This window comes from Anopheles moucheti, chromosome 2, assembly GCF_943734755.1.
Source record: "Anopheles moucheti chromosome 2, idAnoMoucSN_F20_07, whole genome shotgun sequence".
NCBI classification, from domain to species: domain Eukaryota; kingdom Metazoa; phylum Arthropoda; class Insecta; order Diptera; family Culicidae; genus Anopheles; species Anopheles moucheti.
In genome coordinates, this window is record NC_069140.1 from 72,681,108 (window position 1) to 72,694,434 (window position 13,327).

The window sequence follows — 13,327 nt, forward strand, 5'->3', positions numbered from 1 at the left end:
AGTCAATTCGAAGGTCAATCAGTTAGTAAGAAACATTAATCTTTAAACTCGAGAATTCGTTCCATTCCACGTTTGCTTGATTTTTTGATAGCACTAAAATCGTTGTATCTTATTACACGAGTTGACACGAATTACATCGTTACGAACAAAACTGTGCACCTCAAGGAACTCAGATATTCGACGTTTGACCCATAATTTTCAATATTTCAATATTTGGCCCATGATCTAATGTTAAGTTGGACTATGAAAAATTGAGTATCATGTTTGCTATTATATAATTCTAGGGATCTAGAATGGAGTATCGTTCGTTAAATCGTTAAAAATATAACATTCTTAGTAAAACTGTCCGCAATTTCACCAATACTATTGCAATTATCAGACTCAAATGATCGATTTTGTGATGTTTCGCAACAATGTCGCTAGAGGGCGATAGTGTCGTCTAAGTATACACGAACGCTCTTAAAGCTTCTATGCAGTCAATACCCAGTGAAGGTGTCCTAAAACTGAAGATGAATCATAAATAATTATAAAATTAAAGTCTGTTTGGCACAAAGCAGTTTAAAATTACTTCACATAATTCTTACAGATCATGGTCTTCATGCATTTTAAATTACCATATCAATACTCGTGACCTATTCTTCCATCAAACATTTAGGTTGTTTTATTCTTGCTTTCATTCATGTTGGCGGTCAAGCTGTAAGTAGCCATGTCAAAGAGGGAAGCTGCCTTCCGTCTGTTCAAAATAATAAAACGTTGCATTCGGCATTACTTGATCCTCGTTTTCCTGTGACAGCTTAATTAAAGCTTCAGTAGGACGTAGCTTTTATCCGTGTCTGACAGCTGGCAAAAGTTTAGCCATAAGGAGGAGAGCCACAAAAAGAAGGCCCACGACCGGTACCGTTTTATATCACTTCAATCAATTAACGAACCGACACTTGCGCGCATGTATGTGAGCGTTTTGTGCCGGGATGCAACTGCACTCGCCGAGCGACGGGGAACCCTCGGATAAAAGGGTAAATTACATTTTATGAGCCAACAATTTAACCTGGCAGACGCTTTAAAATACCAAACCCGGGGGCTTAACAGTCTGTGCCGCCTACGGTCGCGCGCGCAGTGCTTAAGCCGACATTCAATCGGCATCGGTATCGAATGCGGTAAGCAATCGTATCGTATCGAAATCCCACACATCTTCGGGGCGGAAATAAACTTGTTCGGCACGGGACAACATTTAAGCGATTTGATGGAGTTCGATTGGTGTGGCGTAAATGTAAGCCGCTACTGGGAAGAAAAAAACAAAACAAAACACAACAATCTCAGCAATACTTTAAGAAATATTACAGAATTCCAGTAGCAAACGCTGACCCAAAAGGTAAGCACTGTTCTTGGGGGGCGATTTTTTTCTTTTTCCCATTTAGTCAATTCAAACAGCATGTTGTCCTGTCAGAGCGCCTTTTTTGCTGGCGATCGTGTTGAAAGCCAGATTTTCCTGTTTGACAAATAGGTTGATTCGCTGTACCGGTACACCGGGTCCTGGTTGGACTGCGGATTTGCGACTCCTTGAGCGTTTGGACATACGGGAGCACTTGTCAGCTGGAGTCGTTTTGCCTGGAACGGGTTTTGTTTGTTGTATTCGTTGCGTTACGATGCCGTGCTGCAGACGCATAAATTAATCCAACCCACCGGGAACTATCGAACGTGAATGACGGGGCGAAATAAATGCTGTGGTTTAATGGTGTATGCCCATTGCAAACAGTCCCCGTAGACATTTATGTCGTTTTTTGTATCGTGCACAACGAAGATTCTTTCGAGTGTTTGATGGCATTTTACTACGACACTCGACGAACATTCTAAACAAAAGTGACACAAATCACAAACTTTCATTTACGTTCGATACGCATACGTTCGATACTTTGGTTGATCTTTTTAAAGTTGCAACATAATTATTATTAAATGTATTAAATTATAGCTGTTTATATCCTTTTGCCTCAGAAATGAAATCGTTTCATTAATAATGTCGTTCTTTTTTCTGAGAAATTCTTGAGAAAGAAATATAAAATATTGTCTTAAATAAAACATATAATTTATCAAGATTTCATATTAATTTCTACACTAGCAAATGCTAAGCACAGATAACTATATTATGGACTGCAAATTGCCTAACTTGTGGCGTACAGAAGTACAGACCCCTTCAATGAATAAGTTCAAAATAATGAGCTATCAGCATAAAATTCTAGTGTAATTCTTTTGAGTCAAAATGTTGGAAGTTTTATCCTATATTCACTGTCTGTTCCCTTCAAAGCACTAAATTATAATGTGGTTTCTTGCAACAAACTCGAACAAAAATGCTGTCTTTAGATTGCGAAGCTGCCCGACCGATGCTGGACGTTTCCTTCGGCAGCGCTGATAACCTTTTCCCCTGAACCGTTTTGCATCAAGCGACAAGAAAACTTCCACTAACAAACGGTCATTACAACGCAGGCGACTGATGTGCATTCCTAGTGTGTTGCAGAGTCGTCGGCAGGAATATGAATGGCTTATTAATGTAAAATCTTTACCAGCCAACCGAACGCGGAAGGGGAAACACAAGAAGGGAAGGGTGAAGCGATGGAACCGGTCGGTCGTAAAGTAAAACAAAAGAAATGCTCATTCTCAAACGGGGCCATTAATATGCTACGATCGGGGTAGCACTGATGGGGATGGTGCTGATGGTTCCGATCCCAACCGGGCCTCGGTGGATGAAACCGATCGCGTGACTGACTGACTGAAACTCGATTGGATTATGGTACAGTTAACGCTGGTGAACGATGGTAAATTCTTGCTTTATTCAAATGGGCGATACTTTATTACTTTATTGTCCAACCGCACGTGTCATGCGGATGGCATCGTTCCAGGCGTTAAGGTGCTGTAAAGGAGAGAATAATTTCAAAACCACTCCGACATTAGAAAGAGTGGCTTGTAAACTCTTTCACAGCAGTATCAGTAATTGAGTTTAACAAGAAAAGTGGATTAGTGAGAAATGTTTGCATATGCATTCGGAATGAAGCAAATCTTCGGCGTACGGAAAATATCATTAAGCCTTTAAGCTCATAATTAAGCTCACACATTCATCATGTGTTCGATCCGGTTCTGACGTTAAACGTGGTCCCGCTGCAAGCGACAACCTAATCACAGTGTCCAACGGAGGGATCGGCCACCGTTTACTTCCACCTCCGGCACGAACTGTACGTTCATTTGTCAACGAGCTGATAAGTACATTAGCGCCGGGAGTTTCCTATTAAAGCATCGCGTTACGCTTGCCCCCGCGGGGGCCGTCTGTCGATCGGCTGTCATCTTAGTATTTGCATAACGCGAGATGTGCGTGAATCGCCAATCCCGTATCGACCGGTGTTTAAGATAAATGATAACTTAATGTAACCTGTTCGGATTGGAAATTGTGGTTTGTGTTTGCCCTCCGCTGCGAACCTGCAACTCATGGCCGATCGTTGGCTTAATCGATGATGCATACTTTGAGTGCATGTAGCTCCGTTGTCTTTCAATCACCAAGACGATTGACCACGTTTTTGGTTTCATTAAAATGCGTCGTAAAAAATAAGTTCAAGCAAATATGACGATCTTCATCGTTATGCTGATCCACTTTGATGATCAATAATGAGCTACGAAACTCTGTAAAAATGCAAACAAAGAATTTTACGCTTCTCAGCAAATAATATTCAACGCTATTCATTATAAGCTTGGCTTAGCATAATCATAATAAAAAGGTATCTTCCGCTTTTTTCGACATAAATTCGTCCGCAAAACGATCAGCTCATTATAACTGTCAATATGAATTTACGATCACCCGCTTTTCTGCTATAAAATTATCGTTCGACCGATCAGTCTTGGTGTTGGTGTGTAAACATTAAAAAAATAGATTCAAACTATTTTCGGTTAGGTTTTTATCGCTAAAAACCGGATCATCGACTGGGACAGTATGTAAATTCTGTTCGTTCCAAAAACAAGCTTTTGTTGGTATTTCGATTCGATCAAGGGAAGGTTTTCCTCTATTCAAATATGTGTAACGTTCAGCGATTGAGTTTGAACAGTATATTGAACCATTCATCTTTGGCTTCGGCACACGTAATCTGCTATTACACGTAACATAAGTTTTCAATTTATATCTTCTAATTCTACGATTAGAAGGCGATCATAGAAAAGGAGCGGATTAGATGAATGGGATATGTTCACCGTGGAAGATTATTACAGTGAAGATTGGTACCATTTGAAATGTATCTCTCAGAGCTTTGATAACGTTCCGATGGAGAAGGAATATTTATTTATTTATTCATATAAATATCTACCAAAAGGCCCATAAACCAATAAGGTTTATTTTGTATGTGAAGATACTCTTGGTGTTTTTATTCTGTTTGGAATGTGTTTTCTCGTTCAGTTGTGAATCTATGATTTATTTTATTGTTTGCTAACAGTTCAAATATTTGTCTTGATTGTCGGTTTAAACACATGTTTTTAGTCTTTGATGAGTTATATCCGGTATAGTATTACTAGAGAATATTATACGCTAGAGTATTTTCACTTGGTCAATCTCTTCGACCACTGTAGAGACTGATCGACGTCACCCGGGCTCGCTCTCTTTTACTTCAACCATCGAACGAGACACATCGGAGAATAAAGTATAAATGATACATGAAACTAATTAATTTAAATTGTTTGAAAAGTTTCAAGGTAAACGACTATAAATTGTTTAAATTAGTTAGGGCAGTTTGGAATAAGGAATTCAAATACGTTTAACACATCAATATTCCAAGCACTAACAGAAAAATCCCTTACCGAAAACCCTGTAGATATAATTATAGTACGATAGTAAAATTACCATCGGCAGGCGATAAAAATGGTCAAAACATTAATTAACCCACCGAGGTTCTAGCCCGACACTAATTAGCGCCTTCATCTATGCAATCCGGCACACATTTCGGTGCTAGCAAGGCACCGGATAATGAAATACAGAGTCGCATGATTTGACCGTCACGCATTGTTATCCAATTTGCGTTATCTTGCGCTTTGCCAGTTTCCCGCATTGAGTTAAGCAACGGTCTCATAATTTAGGCATTTTAGGGATTTCCATGAATATTTAAACACAAACCATGCGAGCATGCGAATCGCTCTATTCAACATTTCAACATCCAATGAAAAATAAATCCAATCATACGAGTTTCAATTTCTTCAAAGGCTGATAAAGAAAATTACATGTCCGTCACGGTTCTGGACCAAAGAACAAAACCGGCATTCGCGGTAGACATCAAACGGTTGGTTGCCGCAAAGAAATCGTACAGTTTCGGGTTCGCAAAAACAATACACCGCCACCTACCGCCGCCAAACCGGTCCACCAAAACGGACCACCGCAAGAAATAAAATATTGTACAGGAAAATAAATAAACGACGTTCGATCACTCAAGCGAACAGCGCACGGCAAGGCAAACGCACGGAATTCGTCGCTAATCGCTGTGTTATGCAAATTTGATGAGGACAGCACCGGTTATTTTTTGTTTCTGTAGTGTACCTGTGAGTTTTTGGCAGCGTAGAGTCAATGGACAAAACTGAATCGGAATCCACCTAGAGCAGGATAGAAGCAGGAGGAAACCCACCAATTTTAACAGATCGAATGGAAACCAGCAACCAATGTTAAACACGATCACTATTCACAGTTCTGCTGAGTATGCTAGCTTCAAACGATTGTCAAAGATACATTATCCAATTAAACTTGGCTAGAAAAGCTCCGAAGGCTCGGGATTTTCTCAACCAGCATAATATTGATGTTCATTTGAATAATATTCCATCGATGCATAAGAAATTGGCGCGGATCACCACACCGTACGAGCGCAATATTTTTATGCCAATCAATTTGCATGGCTGTGTGGGTTTAATTGAGCCTCATAACAACACAAAAGACGACAGCTAATAAACGACACTATTTGTTGGATTGAGGCGCATCATGTGTGAAGGAAGTAAATTTCTTTGGGAAAGCAGTTTAATGGCAATATCGAAAAGAAACGACCCTGCTGATTGCTTAGTTAAAATAGTCCTGATAATACGGTAATTATATATCAATATCATTGTTCCATGAGTTACGAGAGCAACTTTCTTTTCAAGATTATGTCAAAGCAATTGTTCGACTGTCAGGTCTTTAAGGATCAATCTAAATCACATGAAATATCTTCTCAAATAGACGAAGGTGTTGGAATTTCAGGAGTAACGATCTACGAGATCGACTTGCTTACTACACTTAACATACCACGTAGTTCTTGCTACGGGGTAACGATCTGAAAAGGATGTTCAATCCGAATATCGATTAGAAAATGCAGAAATATCGTTTAGGAACGCTTCGAAATTAAAGGTTCTACTTTCACCATGCACTTCTATACATCTCATAGTTTTCCTGCAACGTTTCCTGTATGTCCGGGTTTCAGACATTCAGATTATTCATCTTAAGCAACAATTTGTTAAAGCTAAAACATGAATAATCACAGAGAATGAAATTGTTTTTCTCTAATGCTCTTGATTTCAAGTATGGATGCTGGGAATTTTTATAGAGACATGCAATCATTACATATATCTCAAAAAGAGTTGAAATCTGATTCAGTCTGAAGCACCCAAAAGAAAGACTCTGTTGTGACACTCTAACCAGTATAACTTGTAGAGACCCTTATTATTTAATTAGTGTTGTACTTGATGAATCTTTTGAGAATAGTCATTCAATTGAATCTTTAGTGAGGAGCCATTTTAAATTAGGAATCGCTTCTCAAAAGATTCATATATTCTCATTGTAGTGGCGGATCATGGATTAATGGTTCGTTGAAATAGAAAATCAGATTCATTAAATCAATTCAAAGATTCACCCAACACTATATTCATTACAAAAAAGTGATGTTGATTGGACTTTGTTAAACGTTTAAACGTTTGACTAAACTTAGGGGGATTTTCAAAGTAGAAAATACTTTTTAATCAATATGAATTGTATATATATTATGTTATTTTATGCCAAATAATTACACTAACGAACGCAAACGAAAAACAAAACGATTCATCAATAAAAATCCTTTACTGTGCTGTTCAAATGTCTATATTCGCTAGGAATTTCAAAAAATAGCAGTGTGCAAAAAAGTTAATACTTCCTCTTCTCCCATTATACCCCATTCTCATCAAACACTTTAGCGAGTTTAGCATGGCAAAAAAGTGAACAAAATACACATCAAAAACCCCGCAAGTAATATTTGCGCCGATCGTTGTTAACACAATTTGGAAACCGCAAAGGAGAGGTGAAAAAGTCAAGAACACAAAGTCAAATAAAATATACACACAACAACAAAAAAAAAAACAGAACATCCTTACCACTCGCTTCGAAGCCACCCGTTTCGGCACCGTTTCCGGTGGTGGTGATTGGAACGCCACCATCGTCACCATGCTGCAAATGTGCCGCCGGCGATGATAGTGGTGGATGTTGATTAGCATAAGCCTGCAGCGACTCGCACCGGAACAGCAATAATCCGCAAACAATGGTCAACCGATAACGCCAGCATATTAACACGAATCGCGCCATCACGTCTCCGAAGAGAATGGTGTGTGTGTGTGGGGAAAAAGGGGGGCTATGAGATCACCTCGACATATACACTTCACACGCAAATAATGCACACACATACGCACGATGCACTACACACAGGATGTTTAAACGCAAAACCACGCACTAAAAAAAAAGCGCATCAAGTTGGAAAAGGATGTTAAAACCGAATGCAACGCTCGTGCCTTCGCAAACGTTTATCGAAGACTTAAGGAATCAAAGCACAAACACACCGATGGACAATGCCATTCCACCGTTCCACCCGTTGCACACTCTGTACATGTTTGAATATTTATTCGCGTAAAATCACGTTTTGCCTACTACGGTTTCAGCAAAAAAAAAAAATAAAACCCCATTCCCATAGCCACAACACAATCGATCGCAGCAACAACTCTGCCGCCCAGGATACTTTCACAGCACTGTTGTCTTCTTCGTTGTTGGTTTTGCTCACTTCTTGTGCCCACTGTGGGATTGGGTGCGACACTCCGTTTCCCCGGTTTTAGCACATTTTAAATACGGCTCATTTATTCACGCACCGCACAACACACAACGCACCGTGGTGAGACATGCACTTCTTGGGGTTGTGCATGCGTGCGTTTATAATTACCGCGCATGTTGAGTTGGCGACACCTCCCAGCTGCTTCGATTGCCCTTATTTCCCGAAATTCGAGTCGAAGAAGGTTGTTTTTATCGGATCCGGGACATATTTGGTTCTTGGAGATTTTTTTGTTGTTGCTCTCTATAACAGGTATACAGCTAGTTACGACAGGAGTGTTTTCCCTTTTTTTATTACTGTTGAGAAGAAAGAATGGAGGAGTTTGAGTTATTTGTTTTATTAATACATAGTAAATATTCTTCAGCTCATCGTTGCTTAAAACAACGAATGTGAAGAAATAAATACTTTAGTTTATTTTTCTTTGATGTAATCAAATAGACGCTGCAATTGTGGTTCTTTAAGACGTTTTGACATTACATAAAACAATAATTAGTAAGTTTTTGTGGTGACGCCGATCTCAACACGACAGGGCTGGTCCAAATTCCCATCCGGACCAATTCGCTGTACGCTGTACTGGCAGAACAAGTTATGGTCACAAGATTAGAAGGTATCACGATCAGGCACGATCAGGGAGATCTTATTTAATTAGAGATGTAAAAGAACTACCCATCAGACTCTCGCATTGCATGACTCCACGGGATTCATGGTAAGAAAATTAGACAAAACTCCGACGCAAATTTTCAAAGTAAAAACATACAAAAAGTTTTAAAAACTCAGACAATTAGGGTATAGTTCCAACTTGTTAGATACATGAATATCGTTCACCAGGTTTTTGATTTCGTTGTTATTCTGTTGCATCAACAATCTTAAATTTTGTTAGCTCTAAGAATCGTTTGCCTCTCTCGATAGCAAAACACTCAAGAAAATTCGAAAAATCTTGGACTTGTTCATCCTTGAGTAGAACAACACTGCGATTAAAAATGTAAACCCACAACAAATATTAAACGCCAATCGTTCCGCCATTAATAAGCCGCACAACGAATGACTCACCGGCAAAAACGCAAAACCCATTAGTGTTCGCACACAAAGTTGACAAACGATCACCGAAACTGGATCACATTTGTAAGTGTCAAAAATGGAACCACACTTGTTTATTTGTTTATTTCCGGTACTTATTCCACTCACTTTGTCTGTCTCTTGTCTACGCAGCAAATGCGTACCATAGACACACGATCGGGATTTGTAACAAAACAAACTGAGACATTCGTCGTTGTGTCCAGTGAACCTGCAGACTGGTGGTTCGTTCAATTGATTAATTAATCAAGAGTGTTACTTCATGCTTCCATTCCCAATTCTCGCCACTACGTACCATTAGTTAGTGTACGTTTAAATTATTATTGCCGCATCTCATGTATGACGATGGTTCCACTTTTTAACTGTCACTTATACACAAACAAACACGCACACAGTAATGGTCGGATGGCGGCAACTTGTGTTTGTTTGTCCAACACTTGGGCCGGGTTGGCCACTCCTCAACTTACCGTGCGCAATAAAAACAATCGTTATCGTTTGCACCGCACTAATGGCGAACCGGCGAATGATTGTTGTGTTTCATAAAATGTGCAAACCACTGTTTGTCACTAGGATTATGTGATCATATTTTCGAAGTTGGTGCGCGGACAGCAGCTTTGTGATGCAATTCCAGCAAACGTACGTGCGTGAAATTGTCAAGTCGAATCCTTCCTATCGTATTTCACTCACCGGTGGTTTATATTCCAATTTGATAGTTTCGGTCGTGTTTGATGTTTCGGTTCGTGTGTCGAGCTTGTAGTAAATGATCAAACACTCCGACCGCACTTATGTACGGTATCACTAAATGAGATTGATTTGACAGTTGGCGGTGCCACGCGCTTAACCACAATTCCGACGCACGCTACGCACTGAAAGTCCTTCCGTTGTACGATCGTGTACCGCGAAATCATAACTAACGATGTGTTGGAGCACCACGATCAGCTCGATCCTCCAAAAAATGAGGAGTCAGCTCGGAAAACTTCGGAAGAGAAATACAAAAACCGGAGCGAGAGAACGAAATGCATGAGAATGAGAGAAATGCGTCACGCAGCATCTCACACGATACAATCAGATCATGGTTTGTTTTATATTTCAAACGTGAAACGTGATTAAATAATAAAATTATGTTTCTTTTGGTTGAAACTTCTGTGTTTGTGAACTACTGATACCACCACAATTTGGTAAGACCCAAGTAAGTGCTGATAAAGATTGAATTATGCTTGTGATGATCGCGACTGACGATCAGTTGTTAGCTTCTTCTTTTGCCTTTAACAGTATCTATAACAGGTTAGGTACTTTGGTTACGGATTTATGGAAAATATTTATACATTGTAAAAATAATATTTTTAATTGATGATTTAATTGTTGCATCAAATACATTAGAGATTATATTTATATATCATATATTATATATTATATACATTATACATTATATTTAAAAATCATACAGTTTATCTTGAATAGCGATTCACAATTCGTTTCATCAGCTGTTGATGGTAATTAACGGCCATTTGCAAATCTTACAACCATTTTTGCTTATCAGTCTTGTTTACCATCCACATTTTTTAAAGACGGGGTTCCGTCGAACAACGCTATTGCTCTCTGTTTAGATGCTTTCTAATCTCATTGCCAACGATTCTTTCTCTCTCTCGTGGTTTGCTCATTGCTTTGGTTCGTTTGGTCCGCTCGCATAATATTGCTCTCATCTGAACGAATCGGTTGCTAAGCGACAAAAACATCACCGCCTGCCGCAACTATTTACAGTCACGGACAAGAAAACATTGCAGATAAATTTTACTGAATAAAAATATCAGACTCACTAGAAAATATCGGGACCTATACTCAGTATGGTCCTGTAGGTCGATGCATATAGCGAAAAGTGACAAACAGTCGTTGGACATTTTTAAACATTGACATGTAAACAATAATAACTACAATTAAAAACAATAAACAATAACAATTTTTCGTTTATTGACCATACAGGAGTATTGCTACGCAGAGACGAAAAGCGATCGTTTGTAGTCCCGTACTTCAAGGAGCTTTGATCGCCAAAGATACCAACAACCACTAGCGGACCCTACGGCATTCGGCATGTACGGCTGCTTAGGGTCCCGTAACCACAGGGTCCCATAAGATAGGTAGAGTTTAAAACGAGTTTTATTCGCCTCTGTTTGTGCGAGATGATAGAGAAAAGGGACTCTTCAAATATCTCCTCTATTGGTGGTCCCCAACTACCATTCCGCTTAGGTTCTTCAAGGAGTGGAATTCATCATGCTGACGTAAATGTCTTAACGGACCATCCGGCATGGGTTTCTGAGGCTTGAGGAGTTGTTAGTCCGTAGGCGCTCCGGCGAATCGGACAGTTCCCTGATTGTGGTGGTTCCTGTCTTAACAGGCTTCCTTGGCAAGGAAGTGGGTTCTCTATGAAGATTCTCTCCTCCGACAATCCAAAAAGGAGTGGAATTCATACATATTGCACGTATTGCGTTACTTAGTTATTTTTGGAAAAAATGTTGCTTCTAAACGTCAAAATCATGTTCATAAAGTCTCCGTATTCTACACAGACTATGGGAAATAGGTTACGAAAAGTCTGTTAAACATAGCATAAAAATTAAATCGCAATCGGTGGTATGATTGTTTGATAAATGTGTGAAATAGTATTAGTATTAGCAATAAGTTAAAACATCTGAAAAGTTGTTGTCTTTTTTTACTAGAGTTATATTTAGTCTAAAAGTAAAACATTGCAGATTTCGTTTACAGGTTGTGAAAAAAAACGCGAAACGGTTGTAGCGCCAGATAAGTAAGCAAGTATGTAGGTCTGATCAAAGGATTGTTAGACTTATAATTTTCACCAACCGTCCACGAAAAGATTCTCGAAGATCTCGTCTCCATGAGACAGGACATCATAAAGGTACCATAACGGGATACCTTGTTTTAAAGGAACATATATTCTGGGATGTTCTGGTACGCTCTTATACTAATAATCTAAAATAAAAAAATGTGTTTCTCTGACACCTTACAAAATTGACTATCAACTTGATGTACCTATCGAGACATCTCAACTATTGCAGTTTGGTTGTCGGCTATATCAAGGAACAACTCAAAATAAAAAAAAACAGCTACATCAGCACACAAAAAGGAGAGGTTACGATTTTATTTAAAACAGTAACACTGAAGAACTATGATCTTCAAGAGTAACATCTTTACGACATTCAAATACTGGTTGCCTTAGAGATTTTACCTAATATCAGACAGAGACGAAAGTGACCCATCAGACCCAAAATCTTTGAAAACTTTAAAACAACGACAACTTAATATCCGATCCCGTCTCTTAAATTACTTTCGATCGACTAAATATAATCAGTTTACTATTTATTGAGGGTTACCTGTGGGAACAGGTTCATTTTTGTTGGTATAAGCAGCAACAACTTCATTCTCAGAATTATTCCCAACTAGCAGTAAAACTAACAAAACATATTTTGTTCGCAAAAAATAGACTTTGGTTTTTGAACGTCTAAATAATTTTGTTCACTAACACTGAATGCTCTCAGAGTTATAAAACGTCATTATCGATTGTGGATCAAATAACGGACACTAAAGATTTCTTTTGCACACATTAGTATGAAGTAAATTAAAATTAAATTGGCCACGCCTCAGCTAATTATTAATGTGAATTTCCAAGGAAATTACTCGAAATGTTTGAAAGAGTCATGAAATTGCAACATTATTATGATTCGAATTATAGACACTGTTGATGCTATATTTCATATTACGGATGAATTGATTCAAATTTCGGACAACATCTATACTTTTTCGATAACTTGTCCTTAATTTGAATTTGCCCGTAGATAGATCCAGAATGGTACATGAATATATAAAAAGGTTAGCATGAACTGCAGTTCTGCAGTCCTCAACATGCAAAAGCGTGTTCAACGACACTACAGTTTCCCAGTTGTATGACGATTACCTTCACCATTCAGATTTACACCAGGAAATTGCATAATTAGCTTAATACATTGCACATGCAATCACGGGCCACAGCCCGTATCAGCCACCTTTGCTCGTGCCTTCCCTTGCGCAGGGAAATACAATTTGCCACACTTAATTACGTTGACACGAGTGTAATTAGCACGCAGCAGGGTATATGAATA

At 38.9% G+C, this 13,327-nt stretch overlaps 1 protein-coding gene across 1 annotated transcript in view; it reads right to left on the bottom strand.

Annotated features, from left to right (window-relative positions):
• LOC128298173 (reversion-inducing cysteine-rich protein with Kazal motifs) overlaps positions 1-7,894 on the bottom strand; it is a 38,580-nt gene extending 30,686 nt beyond the window's left edge. The window contains exon 1 of the mRNA XM_053033918.1: positions 7,384-7,894. Within this exon, the coding sequence (XP_052889878.1) occupies positions 7,384-7,591 (208 nt within the window). The 5' untranslated portion in view covers positions 7,592-7,894. The remainder of the gene's footprint in view (positions 1-7,383) is intronic.
• Positions 7,895-13,327: the final 5,433 nt, after the last annotated feature.